This window comes from Scyliorhinus torazame, chromosome 13 (assembly GCF_047496885.1).
Source record: "Scyliorhinus torazame isolate Kashiwa2021f chromosome 13, sScyTor2.1, whole genome shotgun sequence".
NCBI lineage: Eukaryota > Metazoa > Chordata > Chondrichthyes > Carcharhiniformes > Scyliorhinidae > Scyliorhinus > Scyliorhinus torazame.
In genome coordinates this window covers 197,277,676-197,295,187 of record NC_092719.1, presented here as the reverse complement: position 1 = coordinate 197,295,187, position 17,512 = coordinate 197,277,676, and the positions used below count along the sequence as shown (strand labels likewise).

Sequence of the window (17,512 nt, the reverse complement as noted above, 5' to 3'; positions counted from 1 at the left end):
TCCCGCCCCAGATATTTCAGATTCCCAGTTCTTGCAATAAATCAGCACGTTGCAAAAAACTATTTCTAACAAATTAATACCATAATCTGCGACACAAAAGCACATGCAGTTGTTTAAGCAATGTATACAGTCAATGCCTCTATTAAAATGTGTATATCTTTGAAAACTAGTAAACCATTGCTAAACAATTTTGTTTTTGCTTCAGATTGGTGCCCAGATCAGTATCTCCTGTAATACAATGTTTGCCTCCACATGTCTGCCTCCTGGTATAAATCTACAAATATAATATGTTCCCATGTGTAATACACAACAGGTTTGAGTATATTTTCTGTTATGGCCACAACTCTTGCATCAGCCATTTCAGAATCAGAACATTCTGGGTTCAAAACATCCTATTTCAGAGGCTTCAGCATAAAATCTAGGCCGGCATTTTGGCCAGAGATTCCTGGCCTTAGGGATTCTCTTTACCACTGGCAGTGCACCCCGCCCGTAGGTTTCCCGGTGGCGTAGGGCGGCTTCAATGGGAAATCCCATTGACAAGCGGCGGGAATGGAGAATCACACTGCAGCGAATGGGGCACTGTGGAGAAACAAGCGGCTGGGGGACTGGAGAATACAGCCCTTTGAGTCTCAATCAATATCGATTCCTCAACCAACATCACCAAACCAGATTACCTGGATATTATCATATTATTATTTGTGGGGCTTGCCAGTGAGCTGCCAAGTTTTTTGAAACAATAATGTATACACTTCAAAAGTATTTCATTGCTTGTAAAGAGCATTGGAACATCATGACGTTGTGAAAAGTGCTATGCAAATGCAAGTCTTCCCTTTTGAGCCCGTAAATCCAGTGTAAACAAATACATTTATACAGCACTTTTCACTACCTTGGGATTACCCAAAGCACTTTAGAGCCAGTGAGGTATTTTGGAAGTGTAGTCACTGTTGTAATGTAGCAATATAAAGGCAAGAGAGAGAAACTCTGCAGTAGTGAGTAAATGCTGGCCTGGATCTCCCCATTGAATTTTGGAGAGGCACATACCGCTGTGTGGCCCTCTGTGTCCACTCCAGATTATAGAAGAATCATAGAATCCCCACAGTGCAGATGAGATCATTCGGCCCATCGAGTCTACCCTGACCCTCCAAAAGAGCACCCTACCGAGGCCCACTCCCCCATTGTATCCCAGTAACTCCAAAACCCCACCTAACCTTTGGACACTAAGGGGCATTTAGACTGGCCAATCCACCTAACCTGCACATCTTTGGACTGTGGGAGGAAACCGGAGCACCCGGAGGAAACCCACGCAGACACGGGAAGAACGTGCAGACTCTGCACAGACAGTGACCCAAGGCCGGTATTGAACCCTGGTCCCTGGCGCTGTGAGGCAGCCGTGCCGCCCTTTATCCAATGTATTTTTCTGGTATGGGGCATCATTATTGATGTACGTGGAGTCCCAGGGGGATTCTTGGTGTCAAGAGGGAGTGGGACAGTGGGGAGGGGAGAATCCCAAGGCTGCCGTTGCACGAGCTGAGGATCAGATAAGGGGCCTGCTCTGATATTCCCCACTGCGATCCTGCCCAAGTTTAGATGGGCTCAGAAGAGAGGGGTACCCCATGATGCCTCAATGTGCTAAATTGTTATCGAAGCATAGATTTCTCATTTCTTACTGCACCAATGTAACATTTTCATTTCCCTGCCATTTTAATAGCGATTCAAAATTTGCCAACATAGTATCCAGTTTCATGGATTTACTGCCCACATTTAATAACTCCAAGCTTGCTACCCTGTAACTTTCTTATTCAGAACTTTCTCATTTAACACACCTTGTCAGCCTTTCTGGTAATGTTCACTTTTACTCACTTTGTCAATCGAAACAAAGTTGTGGTATCATTTACATTTGTCTTTTTTCATAGATGTGACGTCCAGATGTTTTGCGCATTCAAGTCAAACTTCTGAGTAATCGTCATGGTATTTTAATTCTATGTGGGCAGTGCTCAACAGGCATTGTTAAAATGCTTGATTGCACCCTGTTGAAAAATGATCCGCATACACTAAGGTGCACTGGGAAACGAGGTTATAAAAAGCATGACACTAATGATGCAATGGCGGGGACGTTCCAGCAGATACTTTTTAATAAATTTAGAGTATCCAATTATTTTTTTTTCCAATTAAGGGGCAATTTAGCGTGGCCAATCCACCTAACCTGCACATCTTTGGGTTGTGGGGGTGAAACCCACGCAGACACGGAGAGAATGTGCAAACTCCACACGGACAGTAACCCAGGGCCGGGATTCGAACCCGGGTCCTCAGCGCCGTAGGCAGCTAACCACTGTGCCACATGCCACCCCTAGCAGATACTTAATACAGGCTGAGCATCCCTTCTCCGAAATTCCAAAGAACGAAAAATTCTGAAATCCACATTTTTGTTTGAGCCTTGACATGAGTCACGAATCTCCGGGCAATGCGTAGGTCCCAACGCGCGCCACACATGTGCAGTTCCCAATGCAACACATATGTGCAGTTCCCAACACGCTGTACATGTGCAGTTTTCAACACATACCACACATGCGCAGTTCCCAACACACTGTACATGCGCAGTTCCCAACACACACCACACATGTGCAGTTCCCAACATGCCACCCATGTGCAGTTCCCAACATGCTGTACATGCACATTATATTCCGAAATCCGAAAAACTCTGAAATCCAATATACACTCGCATTTCAGATAACCTGTAACTCTCAGCAAAGAGGTATCCCAGTCAGAATTAAAAGTCTCTTTGAGAAGGATGCATCATCCATGGATGAATAAATAAGTTAAGGACGGTATCAAGTTGAAAGAAACACTGCACAGATGTGTAAAGATTAGTGGTAGGTCAGAAGGTTGGCTATTGTTTGCAGACCAGCAAAGAATAACCAAAAAAGAAAAATAAAGAGGAAGAAAGTTACGTATTGGAGAAAACTGGTTAGTAATAAAAAAAAACAGATAGTAAGAGTCTCTGTAAATATTTAAATAGGAAAAGAGTAACTCGCGCTAGTGTTGGTCCTCGAGAGAGTGAGTCTGGGGACGTGATAATGGAACAAGAAAATGGCAGAGGTACAAGTATTTTGTGTCTGTTTTCAACATAGAAGATTTAAAAAACTTTGTAAAGGTACTTGAAAATCAAAATGTTAACCGGAGGGAGGAATTTAAAACAAACATTATCACTAGAGAAAGGGTACTGGGGAAACTATTAAATCTAAAGGCTGAAAGGTCCCAAGAGCAGATGACCTCATCCTAGGGTCTTAAAGGAAGTGGCTACAGACTTCGTAGATGCATTAGTTTTAATCTTCCAAATTCTTTAGTTTCTGGAAGAATCTGGATTCTGAATTGAAAAATAGAAAATAGTAAGGTAGATAAGTCTCCTGGGCCGGATGGGATTTATCCCAGAATTCTGAGGGAAGCAAAGGAGGAAATTGTTGGGGCCATGACTGACATCTTTGTATCCTCATTTGCTCCAGGTGAGATACCAGACGTCTGGAGAATAGCTAATGCGGTACCGCTGTTTAAGAAAGGTAGAAGAGATAATCCTGGAAACTATAGGCCTGTGAGCCTCACATCAGTAGTAGGTAAATAATTGGAGAGAATTCTCAGGGACAGGATTTATACCCATTTGGAAACAAATGGACTCATTAGCGATAGACAGCATGGTTTTGTGAAGGGGAGGTCGTGCCTCACTAACTTGATCAAGTTTTTTGAGGAGGTGACAAAGATGATTGATGAGGGGAAAGTGGTGGATGTTGTTTACATGGATTTCAGTAAAGTCTTTGACAAGGTGCCTCATGGCAGACTGGTACAAAAGGTGAAGTCACACAGGATCAGAGGTGAGGGGGTAAGATGGATACAGAACTGACTTGGTCACAGAAGGTAGCAGTAGAAGAGTGTTTTTCTGAAAGGAAGGTTGTGACCACTGGGATCTGTGCTGGGGCCTCTGTTGTTTGTAGTATACATAAAGGATTTGGAAGAAAATGTAGATGGTCTGATTAGTAAGTTCGTGGATGACATCAAGGTTGGTGGAGTGGCAGATAGTGTTGAGGATTGTCAGAAGATACAGCAGGACATAGATAGGTTGGAGACTTGGCAAGTAAAATGGCAAATGGAGTTTAATCCGGACAAATGGGAGGTAATTAATTTGGGTTGGTCTAACAAAGAGGGGAAATATACCATAAATGGCAAAACTCTCAGGAATATAGAAAGTGAGAGATCGGGGCGTGCATGCCCACAGATCTTTGAAGGTGGCGACACAAGTGCACAAGGTAGTCAAGAAAGTACATGGAATGCTTGCCTCCATTGGACGGGACATCGAGTATAAAAACTGGCAAGTCATGCTATAGTTGTATAGAACCTTGGTAAGGCCGCACTTGGAATATTGCGCACAATTTTGGGCACACACACTACCAGAAGGATGTGGCGGCTTTGGAGAGGGTGCAGAGGAGGTTTACCAGGATATTGCCTGGTCTGGAGGGTGTTAGCTATGTGGAGAGGCTGAATAGACTGAACTGTTTTCATTAGAAAGACGGAGGTTGAGGGGTGACCTGATAGAGTGCTACAAGATTATGAGGGGGATGGATAGAGTGGATGGGTAGGCACTCTTCCCCAGGGTGGAGGGATCAGTCATCAGGGGGCATAGGTTTAAGGTCCGTGGGGCAAAGTTTAGAGGAGATGTACGAGGCAGGTTTTTTACACAGAGGGTGGTGAGTGCCTGGAACACGTTGCCAGGGGAGGTTGTGGAAGCAAATACATTTGCGGCGTTCAAAGGGCATCTTGACAAATACATGGATAGGATGGGTATGGAGGGATACGGCACAAAGAAGTGCTGAGGGTTTTGGCAAAGGTTGGTATCATGGCCGGTGCGGGCTTGGAGGGCCAAAGGGACTGTTCTTGTGCTGTATTGTTCTTTGTTCTTTGTAATCTCTTTATTTAATAAAGAAGGGAGACAGAAAGCAGGAAACTAGAAGACAGTTAGCCTAACATCTGTTATAGGGAATTGCTGGTACCAATTGTTAAGGAGGTTAAAAGTGGATACTTAGGAAGTCATAATGTGATCGGGTAGAGACAATGTGGCTTTGTGAAAGGGAAATTATGGTTAACTAATTAAATAGAGTTTTTTGAGGAAGTCAGGGCTAAAAGGCTGGGAACAGACGAAGCCTGTGTGGCATATAAGGAAAGTAGGAAGGAACTTAAGCAAGGAGTCAGGAGGGCTAGAAGGGGTCATGAAAAGGCATTGGCAAATAGGGTTAAGGAAAATCCCAAGGCTTTTTACACTTACATAAAAAGTAAGAGGGTAGCCAGGGAAAGGGTTGGCCCACTGAAGGATAGGCAAGGGAATCTATGTGTGGAGCCAGAGGAAATGGGCGAGGTACTAAATGAATACTTTGCATCAGTATTCACCAAAGAGAAGGAATTGGTAGATGTTGAGTCTGGAGAAGGGGGTGTAGATAGCCTGGGTCACATTGTGATCCAAAAAGACGAGGTGTTGGGTGTCTTAAAAAATATTAAGGTAGATAAGTCCCCAGGGCCGGATGGGATCTACCCCAGAATACTGAAGGAGGCTGGAGAGGAAATTGCTGAGGCCTTGACAGAAATCTTTGGATCCTCGCTGTCTTCAGGGGATGTCCCGGAGGACTGGAGAATAGCCAATGTTGTTCCTCTGTTTAAGAAGGGTGGCAGGGATAATCCCGGGAACTACAGGCCGGTGAGCCTTACTTCAGTGGTAGGGAAATTACTGGAGAGAATTCTTCGAGACAGGATCTACTCCCATTTGGAAGCAAATGGACGTATTAGTGAGAGGCAGCACGGTTTTGTGAAGGGGAGGTCGTGTCTCACTAACTTGATAGAGTTTTTCGAGGAGGTCACTAAGATGATTGATGCAGGTAGGGCAGTAGATGTTGTCTATATGGACTTCAGTAAGGCCTTTGACAAGGTCCCTCATGGTAGACTAGTACAAAAGGTGAAGTCACACGGGATCAGGGGTGAACTGGCAAGGTGGATACAGAACTGGCTAGGCCATAGAAGGCAGAGGGTAGCAATGGAGGGATGCTTTTCTAATTGGAGGGCTGTGACCAGTGGTGTTCCACAGGGATCCGTGCTGGGACCTTTGCTCTTTGTAGTATATATAAATGATTTGGAGGAAAATGTAACTGGTCTGATTAGTAAGTTTGCAGACGACACAAAGGTTGGTGGAATTGCGGATAGCGATGAGGACTGTCTGAGGATACAGCAGGATTTAGATTGTCTGGAGACTTGGGCGGAGAGATGGCAGATGGAGTTTAACCTGGACAAATGTGAGGTAATGCATTTTGGAAGGGCTAATGCAGGTAGGGAATATACAGTGAATGGTAGAACCCTCAAGAGTATTGAAAGTCAAAGAGATCTAGGAGTACAGGTCCACAGATCACTGAAAGGGGCTACACAGGTGGAGAAGGTAGTCAAGAAGGCATACGGCATGCTTGCCTTCATTGGCCGGGGCATTGAGTATAAGAATTGGCAAGTCATGTTGCAGCTGTATAGAACCTTAGTTAGGCCACACTTGGAGTATAGTGTTCAATTCTGGTCGCCACACTACCAGAAGGATGTGGAGGCTTTAGAGAGGGTGCAGAAGAGATTTACCAGAATGTTGCCTGGTATGGAGGGCATAAGCTATGAGGAGCGATTGAATAAACTCGGTTTGTTCTCACTGGAACGAAGGAGGTTGAGGGGCGACCTGATAGAGGTATACAAAATTATGAGGGGCATAGACAGAGTGGATAGTCAGAGGCTTTTCCCCAGGGTAGAGGGGTCAATTACTAGGGGGCATAGGTTTAAGGTGAGAGGGGCAAAGTTTAGAGTAGATGTACGAGGCAAGTTTTTTACGCAGAGGGTAGTGGGTGCCTGGAACTCACTACCGGAGGAGGTAGTGGAGGCAGGGACGATAGGGACATTTAAGGGGCATCTTGACAAATATATGAATAGGATGGGAATAGAAGGATACGGACCCAGGAAGTGTAGAAGATTGTAGTTTAGTCGGGCAGTATGGTCGGCACGGGCTTGGAGGGCCGAAGGGCCTGTTCCTGTGCTGTACATTTCTTTGTTCTTTGTTCTTTGTTCTAACTAGCAAGGTGGATAAAGAAGATCCAATAGATGCGATGAACTTGGTTTTCCAAAAGGCATTTGAGAAGCTGCCACATCAAAGATAAGAGAACATGATGAAGGGAGTAACATATTCACATGTATAAAGGAAGGGTTAGTTTACAGGAAACAGAGAGTAGGCATAAATGGTGGGCAATCTGCAACTAGTGGAGCCCTACAGGGATCAAACCTGGGGCCTCAAACATTTATAATCTACGTCAATTTGGATGAAGGGACTGAATGTATGGTAGGTAAATTTGCCGATGACACTAAGATAGATAGGAAAGTAAGTTGTCAAGAGGAAACAGAGAATCTGCAAAGTGATATAGACAGGTTAAATGAGAGGGGTGTGGGGAAATTGGCAGATGGAATACAATGTGAGAACTTGCCCACTGTGGCAGGAAGAATGTAAAAGCTGTATATATTTAGATGGAGAGTGATTGCAGAATTTGGTGGGACAGAGGGATCTGGGTGTCCTGGTACATGAATCACAAATGTTAGTATGCCGGTTCAGCAAGCGATGAGCAAGGGAAATGGAATGTTGGTGTTGATTGCAAAGGGAATGGAATGTAAAAGCAGGGAGCTGTACAGGTTGGTGGGACCACATTTGGAATAATAATAATCTTTATTGTCACAAGTTGGCTTACATTAACACTGCAATGAGGTTACTGTGAAAAGCCCCCAGTCGCCACATTCCGGCGCCTGTTCGGGTACATGGAGAAAGAATTCAGAATGTCCAATTCACCTAACAAAGGCCTTTCCCGCCGGTCGGCGGCGCGCAAACCATTTCGGCGCGGGGTAGCCCCTCAAGGTGAGGGCTTGGCCCGACACCGGCGTGGTTCACACCACTCCATCCCGCCGGGACCTCCCGCCCCGCCGGGTAGGGGAGAATCCCGCCCAAGAAGTCTCCTTTTTCAGACTGAGGTGAAGAGAATATTTTTTATTTCAGGTGGTTGTTAGCGTGTGGAATTCTCTTCCCCACAGAACAGTGGCGGCTGGATCATCGAATTTATTCAAGGCCGATTTAGGCAGACTTTTGGTAGATGAGTGGGTCAAGGGTTTTGGGGTCAGACAGGAAAGTGGAGTTGGGACAACAACCAGGTCGGCCATGATCTTTATGAATGGCGGAGCAGACTCAAAGGGCCAAATGAATGAAATGAAAATCGCTTATTGTCACAAGTAGGCTTCAAATGAAGTTACTGTGAAAAGCCCCTAGTCGCCACAGTCCGGCGCCTGTTTGGGGAGGCTGTTACGGGAATCCAACCGTGCTGTTGGCCTGCCTTGGTCTGCTTTCAAAGCCAGCGATTTAGCCCTGAGCTAAACAGCCTTACGCCTGCTACTCAGGCAGCCCTACGCCTGCTACTCAGGCAGCCCAACTGAGAAGGATACATAGAGATATAAGACTTGGACTTGCACTTAACTGGTTGATGGCTATCTCTGATTGAAGTAGGATAAAACAAAGGTAAAGTCGTCATAGTCCAGATGACCATAGGCTGTTTTCCCCTTTGAGGGGGAGAGCTGACAGGTGGTGATTTAACCTGAGGATCACCACACCTCAGGCGAGGGGCAAGGTTGAAAAGGCGGGGCCTTCAGGAATAACCTTGAAGCAGGAACAGACATGCTAAGGACAAAAAGCAGAGGATTATATCATGTGAGGATAATACTGAAGTATTACATTCAGCAGATCCTTTAAGTAAGCAGGAGTGCCCTCTTGTGTATTTCTCCCATCCTGCAGTTGCATCAATGCACAATACCCAGGTTTGCAGTTTTGCATGTTCACAGTGTGCTAAGTTTACAATCAGAGTGGTTGATCACAGGTTCATGCTCAGCACTCCTCCACATAAGGAATTCCAGATCTCAACCAGGCTTTAATGAGGGCAAAGGTTTCTCCATAGGTGGCAAGCTTAAAGCACTTTTACATTTAAGAACTCCAGGCAGCACCAGTGAGCCTTAGCGTAAAACTGCTGTCGTTCGTTTGCTGCTGGTGCTTCCACAATGGTGTTCGGTGGGGAAGTCCAGGACTTTAACCCAGCAATAATGAAGGAATGCCAATATATATATGTGCAAGTCCAGATACTGCTTGGCTTTGAGGGGAACTTGCAGATGATGATGTTTCCAAGACACTGCTGCACAGGACCTTCCTGACAGAAGCGATTGTAGGACTGGGAGATTCTAATGACCAAAGAAAGATTCATTGAGTGGATACAGCACAGAGGGGGCATTTGGCCCTTCATCTCTATGCCAGCCCTGACAGCTACCACCTCAGCTAGTCCCACTCCCCTGCCTTTTTGCCATAACCCTGCCAATATTTTCTCTTTTGGTAATTATCCAATTCCCTTTCGGAAGATTGAATCTTCCCCATCTCCGGCACGGCACTGAACATCATAACCACTCACTGACTAAAAATATTTTTCCTCATGTCGTCTCTGATTCTTTTGTCAATCCCCATAAACCTGTATCCTCTGGTTCTCGACCTTTCTGCCAATGGGAACAATTGTCCCACTCTACTCTGTCCACATGCCTCATGATTTTGAACACCTCTATAAAATCACCGTTTAACATTCCCATCTGTAAGGAAGAAAAACCCAGCTTCTATCCACATGACTGAAGTCCTACATTTCTGGAGCCATGCTAGTGAATCTTTCCTGCACCCACCCCTGTGCAGTCACATCCTTCCTAAAGTGTGGCACTCACAGTGTTCCAGTTAAGGCCAAACCAGTGTTTTACAATATGTTTGCAACAATAAAGAACAATGTTTACATTTAACTACAACAATGGTTACCTAGACAGTATACTTTAATTATCCCCCTATCCAAATCTGCTTATTTTCATAAACTCAGAGAATGCACCTTCCCGAAAACAACCTCCTCTAGGTTTTAACACTATGAGCTAAATCCAGAAAATAATCACCACACAGGACCTGCAGCTTTCTTTCGGGAACCTTTTAGTTTAGAGTAGAACACCATCACCCACCACCCTAACTTGGAAATATATCGCCGTTCTTTCACTGTCGCCAGGTCAAAATCCTGGAACTCCCTCCCTACCAACACTGTGGGTGTACCTACACCACATGGACTGCAGCAATTCAAGTAGGCAGCTCAGCACCTTTTCTCGGGTAACTAGGTAAGGACAATGAATGCTGTCCTAGCCAGTGACGCCCTCATCCCATGGATTAATTTTTTAAAATACTGTTGGATCGAGCCTGGTGGAAGATTGAGAGGCATTAGGGATCAGAGAATGAACCACTCAATACAGGGTATCCATGCACCTACAGGTTATTTGTGAGTAGGTGTTGTTTGACAGCACTAATGATAGCTCTTTCTGCCACTTTTCTAATGATTGATCGCCTGATAGAGTGGCAATTAGCCAGGTTAAAATCGTTCTGAATTATGTAGTTAAGACATACTTGAGAAATTTTCAATATTGCCAAATTGGATTCCTGTATCAAAAGTACCCTGGAGTAGGTTGGCTAGTTATGGCTTGTAAGTTTCCGTCACGATGACGAGGATGTTGTCTTTGCTTTGTTCAATATATTTTGCTGCTTTATAATATCACACAGAGTGAACTGATTTGACTGGATATGGGCATCTCTAATAGCGAGGATCTCAGGGGAAGGCTGCCCATGACGGTCCACTTGATGCCTATTACTGAAGTCACTTCCAAACATTTTAGCTTTGTTTCTTGCACTCATGCTTAGCCCTTCCATGGTTGAGAGTACAAAGAACAAAGAAAAGTACAGCACAGGAACAGGCCCTTCCAGCCTGCACCAACCATGCTGCCTGTCTAACCTAAAAACCTTCTATTACCATCCTATTTATGTATTTATAAATTTGCTCCTTACACATCGCTATTGTCCCTGCTTCCATCACCTCCTCTGGCAGCGAGTTCCAGGCATCCACTACCGTCTGTGTAAAAAATGTCCTTGCACATTTCCTCTAAATTTTGCCCCTAGCGCAGCAAGCCTATGTCTCCTAGTAATTGACTCTTCCACCCCGGGAAAAAGCTTCTGATTATCAACCCTGTCCATGCCCCTCATACTTTTATAGATTTCTATCAAGTCGCCCCTCAACCTCCGTCGTTCCAGTGAGAACAAACTGAGTTTATCCAACCTCTCCTCATATCCAATTCCCTCCATACCAGGCATACCAGTCCTCTTATGGACTGACCTCATTAACACTACACCCTGTATGCTTCATCCGATGCCAGTACTTATGTAGTAACATTGTATAAGTTGTGTTGCCCTATTATGTATTTTCTTTTATTCCCTTTTCTTCTCATGTACTTAATGATCTGTTGAGCTGCTCGCAGAAAAATACTTTTCACTGTACCTCGGTACACGTGACAATAAACAAATCCAATCCAATCCAATCCAATATCCTGGTAAACCTCTCCAAAGCCTCCACATCCTTCTCGTATGTGGCGACCAGAATTGAACACTATATTCGAAGTGTGGGCTAACTAAGGTTCTATACAGCTGCAGCATGACTTGCCAAATTTTATATTCAATATATTTATATTTATAATCAAGAATATGCCTTCTTGACTACCTTCACCACCTGCATTGCCACTTCCAGTGACCTGTGGACTTGTACACCTAGATCCCTCTGCCTGTCAATACTCTTAAGGGTCTGCCATTTACTGCATATTTCCCACCTGTATTAGACCTTCCAAGATGCATTACCTCACATTTGTCCAGATTAAACTCCATCTGCCATCTCTCCGCCCAAGTCTCCACCCGATCTATATCTTGCTGTATCCTCTGACAATAATTAATAATGATTAAACATACGCTTGACACATGGGCGTAGATAAAATTTTAAAAATATTATCTGGAGAACTCAAGCACAAGATTTGTGTAACTGGTCGAGCAGATGTTCGTGAAATTCTGAAGTAATTGCTCTTTCACCCACTTTTTACACCCTTCTCCCCAATCCTGCGATGTGACAATTCAGGGTTGCTTTTCAAACTACCTACTCCCATTAGTTGCTTGATTTCAACCATCATTCTTGACTGGGGCACCAGAATTTTGGTGCAATTTTATTGAATGTGGAACTATTAAGCTCAGTTTATAAAAACTGTTTTTTGCTCTTTAACATGTAGGCAGCCTTAGTTAGTTTCTCTGCATTGGTATCCCATTTTATGCTTAACGCTTAAATCATATGCTTGATACCTTTTGAATGTTCCTCTATACTCCCAATGAACAAGGGTTCTGTGCGTCTGATATTTTGCATTTATTATAGAGTTACCATGGAAACTGATCAATGTTATTGCTGCTTTACAGGTATCATCAGGGCTGGCAGAGGCCATTTTATGGATCGGTGGCTGAGAAGGAAGAGTACAGGTAAGAGAACATGAGACCGAATCTGCCAGTTAGTCTGTAGGATTTCTGTGTTTAAATTTTCATTCTCGTTTGTTTATGGTGGGCTCAAAGTGCAAGATTTTGCTGAATCCTTCATCAGCCCTATAATTGCATCTTCTCTGGTAATCCAATCAAGAAACAAGAGCTTGGCTCTGTGGTAGCACCTTTGAGTCAGGTAGTGTGAGTTCACATCTCAGTCCAAAGACTAAAATGGACAATCTAGCCTGAATCTTGATCACATATGCAGGTATTGATACCTTATAATAATAATCTTTATTAGTGTCACAAGTAGGCTTACATTAACACTGCAATGAAGTTACTGTGAAAATCCCCTAGTTGCCACACTCCGGCACCTGTTCGGGGAAACAGAGGGAGAATTCAGAATGTCCAAATCACCTAACAAGCACGTCTTTCGGGACTTGTGGGAGGAAACTGGAGCACCCAGAGGAAACCCACGCAGACACGGGGAGAACATGCAGACTCCGCACAGAAAGTGGCCCAAGCCGGGAATCGAATCGAGGTCCCTGGCGCTGTGAAGCAACAATGCTAACCACTGTGCTACCGTGCCACCTTATCTGCCTGTTCAGGACACAAACAATCACTATCTGAAGATGAACTGTGGAATTCCTCTCGTGTACTGGCCAACAATTATCACCCAACTATCACAAGGCCTTGAGCGGTATTCTCCAGCCACGTCTGCCCGGTGACCGGAGATCCTGCCTGTGGTCAATGGGCTTCTGCAGTGTCCATGTCCCGCCCGTGGCGTTCTTGCAGCGGAAGAATCCAGCCCATAGTCTTTCATTAGCTATTTGTGGGGCCTTACTGCACAAATTGGCTGGGGTATTTTTCTTCATAACAGTAACTAAACTTCAGAAATAATTAATTTATTGTGGAATGCTTTGGGGCATCCCAAAGTCAAGAAAGGTGTTTATTTTCCCACTTCCTAATATTGAGGCCTGTTGATTCTTCATTTGTCGACCTCCAGCCCCCTCGCCTATGCCGTAAGCTCAAACGTACTTCTGTTTGGTGATTTTAATCTGTAGCTGTTTGAGTGAAAACACTGGCGCCCTTGAAAGTTGCCCCAACAAGGAGTTTGTTTAATTTTTTGAGCAAATGAGGAATAAAAATCTCTTTGCGATCTCTGATCGCTTTTCTCTTTGAAAGACCCCCACTGGCTCATAAATAAAAGAGTGCATTCGGGGCATTTTGCAAAAGGGATGCATAAAGCAAGCTGGTTAATTTATTAAATGAAATCTTTATTTTTTGATGAGGAGGTTGTATGTCAAAGACTTGCTGCAGCAATGTCCAATCAGCTAATGAAGGTCTCTTTCTACGTTTGGCTGCTTAAGGAGTGAGATTCGGCAACTGCTGAAGTGGCAGATGGGTCAGCAGTGGGAGTCCCAGCGTTATGCCCTGGTCAACCGTGTCAAAGAAGGAGAGGAGGCACGGGAAGCGGAAAGACAGGCAAACCTTCTGGACCTTGAAAAGCAGAGTGCACGTTCCCGATTTCTTCAAGCAATCCGAGATGAAAACAAAAAGGTGAGATGGTCAGGTAATAAATAACCTTTCCCCTGTGGAGTGGGTCTTCACAGCCACTATCCAAAACTAAGACATTCATTCTGGAGGTAATTCCGATGTTTGAGTTAGATTTGGTATTTGAGCTAGTTCATTCAATCTTGCAATGTGTTTCTTTAAATTCATTCCCTGGAGAGAGGGATGGCTGGAAGATCCAAAACGATGAACAGTGTAACAGTTAAGATCATTTTAAGGATCATAGTCTCAGAATGTCCTCGTTTTCAATATTCCAATGAAACAGATGATAACTGACGTACAGTCCAAATTTACCAAGGTCACGTTCAGTCCATTGTTGCTGGTGGGCTTCCAATGTTAAAGCTATCGTTTAACACCTCCGTTATATTCCACCTAAACCTACATTTCTCTGAAGTGAATGACATTCATTCTCTAAGTCGATATAAGGTTTGACTTTCAGTATCATCCTCCTTGTCCTCCTCTGCACCCTCTCCGCAGCTTCAATTTGTAGGAGTACGGCCAACCTTTATTTTTAAAAATTTAGAGTACCCAATTCTTTTTTTTCCAATTAAGGGGCAATTTAGCGTGGCCAATCCACCTAGCCTGCACATCTTTGGGTTGTGAAGGTGAAATCCACGCAGGCACGGTAAGAATGTGCAAACTCCACACGGACAGTGACCCAGGATTGGGACCAAACCCGGGTCCTTGGTGCCATTAAGCAGCAGTGCTAACCACTGCGCCACCGTGCTGCCCCCGAATAAGGCCAACCTGCACTTAATTTCAGATAAACCATTGCCGTCAATTTGCATCCACATTCTCCGTGAGCGCAAACAGCAACGTGGATGCAAAGTCCCGCAATACTCGGCGAGCAAGAATCTCGCTGGCAAGATCACATTTTCCGATTCACTCCGCCCCAAAAACGGGAACCAGGTGAAGCGATCTCAAGGGACGCATAGATAACTATCACCTCTGAGGGAAGAGGAACATGGCTGAGAAACACCCTGGCCCTCCTGCCACCCTGGGACTGCCCTTGGAACTGCCGCTGGCTGGGGTAGTGCCAGGGAAAAATGCCTGGGGGCAGTAATGGGGCCCCCCTCTACGGAGCTCCACTGGGGCGTGGTTATCTGTGGGGTGGGGGGTTCCCCTTATCCATGGGGTGGGCGTGTTCCCATTATCTGTGGGGTGGGGGGTTCCCCTTATCTGTGGGCTGGGGGGTTCATCTTATCTGTGGGGTGGGGGGTTCCCCTTATCCGTGGGGTGGGGGGCTTCCTCTTATCCATGGAGTGGGGGTGTTCCCATTATCTGTGGGCTGGGGGGTTCATCTTATCTGTGGGGTGGGGGGTTCCCCTTATCCGTGGGGTGGGGGGCTTCCTCTTATCCATGGAGTGGGGGTTCCCATTATCTGTGGGGTGGGGGTTCCCCTTATCCATGGGGTGGGGGGCTTCCTCTTATCCGTGGGGTGTGGTGTTCCCATTATCTGTGGGCTGGGGGGGAGGTTAATCTTATCTGTGGGGTGGGGGGGGGTTCCCCTTATCTGTGGGGTGGGGAGTTCCCTTTATCTGTGGGGTGGGGAGTTCCCCTTATCTGTGGGGTGGGGAGTTCCCCTTATCTGGGGGTGGGGAGTTCCCCTTATCTGTGTGGTGGGGGGGGTGCCTCGTATCTGTGGGGTGGGAGGGGGTTCCCCTTATCTGTGGAGTGGGGAGGTTCCCTGATCTGTGGATGGGGGGGGGGTTCCTCTTATCTGTGGGGTGGAGGGTTCCTCTTTTCTGTGGGGTGGGAGTTGCCCTTGAGCATGTTGGGGAGGGGGCTCCCTTATCTATTGCAAGGGGAGGTATTTTTATTATTGCAGATTGGGGCGCCCTTTGGCAAGCATTGCCAACTCTGTTAGGCCCCACCCGGCCACCATGACGGCCTGGGCTTTGCTGGGAGGCCTCTTCCGCATAGAGTGCTGCAAAATGTGGTGAGAAAAGCCGGCTGTGCAGCCTGCGAGCTGCAGGCCGATTTTCTCGCCTCAGCCAGCACACTACGCAAATAATGGAAAATTCTCTCAGAAAATCTAGGTCGTCTCCACTGCAGTACTGAGGGGACGCTATCCTACCAGAGATGTCAGGCAGGATTTACCAGTCTTGTCCGTCACAGGACCCGAGATACCCGCCCGAAGTCAATAACCTTTTGCTGGTCCGTCACATGTTCCATCCCGTCCAAGACGATTCCCGCAGCATGTAGTACTGGAAAATCCCGCCCATTGTTTATATACCTTAAACTGAAGCCATGTCACCCCTCAGAGGACGACATAAGAACAATTGTGAAGACGACCAGAGGAGTTCCTCTCCTATCCACTCCCATTGGCGTGACCTGTAATTATCCCTCAACCAATATGACTAAAAAAACCAAAATAATTGTCCTGTCATTATAACATTCCTGGTTGGTGGCACATTACTGAGCCCATTTCCTGCCTCCCAACAGTGACTACATTTCAAAAGTACTTAATTATCTGTGGAGTGGTTTGGGAAGGGCAAACCTCTGCCGAACAGTGTATCAATGGAATTGTTTCTTTCTGTTTATACCTCTCAGCTGATGGAAACTCAGTGGAAGGAGAAGAGGTTAGCCAAATCCCTGGATTCACTACGAGAGCGTGAGCTGCTGCAATACAATCCAATCAACTGGAGCTGTACACTGAAATAGGATTTCAACCTTAATCTATCTGCATATCTCACAATACAAATGGACACAAGTTATTGTATTTTCTTAATAAAGATTAATTTTTAATGTTTTACAATCTCTTTAACCTGTGCGACAGATGGTTTAGTTGGAAGCACTCTCACCTCTAGCCTGACGGAAGGACTTAAGCACAAAATCAAGGCTGACATTCCAATCGAGTGCTGTACTGTCAGAGGTGCTGAAGTGGATGTTAAAGAACCCATGTCAATATTTTGAAAAAGAGCAGGAGAATTATCCTGGCTAATATTTTATAAGCCCCATGGGGAAACTGTAAACCAAATTTATTGAATGAACCCCAAATTACCAACAAGATTTCACTTTTTAGTACCTTTTACTTTAATGTGATTCAGAACCAAAACAAATTAAACATGAATTAACAGACACAAGCTACTTCAAAAAGTTCAATTTCATTTCAAGTAGTCCTGCCCCGCAAAGCCTGTCCACTATCTACAAAGCACAAGTCAGGAGTGTAATGGAATACTCTCCACTTGCCTGGATGAGTGCAGCTCCAAAAAACACTCAAGAAACTCGACACCATCCAGGACAAAGCAGTCCACTTGATTGCTTCCCCTTCCAAACCCCCCACCGACGAACAGCCGTGTGTACCACCTGCAAGTTGCACTGCAGTAACTCACCAAGGTTCCTGAGACAGCACTTTCCAAACCCATGACCATTACCATCTAGAAGGACAAGAGCAGCAGATTCCTGGGAACACCACCACCTGGCGGTTCCTCTCCAAGTAACTCGCCATCCCGA

At 45.4% G+C, this 17,512-nt stretch overlaps 1 protein-coding gene across 1 annotated transcript in view; it reads left to right on the top strand.

Moving 5' to 3' along the window:
- Positions 1–16,808, top strand: part of LOC140388501 (uncharacterized) — a 175,989-nt gene extending 159,181 nt beyond the window's left edge. Inside the window, exons 6-8 of the mRNA XM_072472796.1 lie at positions 12,428–12,487; positions 13,855–14,044; positions 16,610–16,808. Coding sequence (XP_072328897.1) covers positions 12,428–12,487; positions 13,855–14,044; positions 16,610–16,720 — 361 coding nt within the window. The 3' untranslated portion in view covers positions 16,721–16,808. The remainder of the gene's footprint in view (positions 1–12,427; positions 12,488–13,854; positions 14,045–16,609) is intronic.
- The last annotated feature ends 704 nt before the right edge of the window (positions 16,809–17,512 follow it).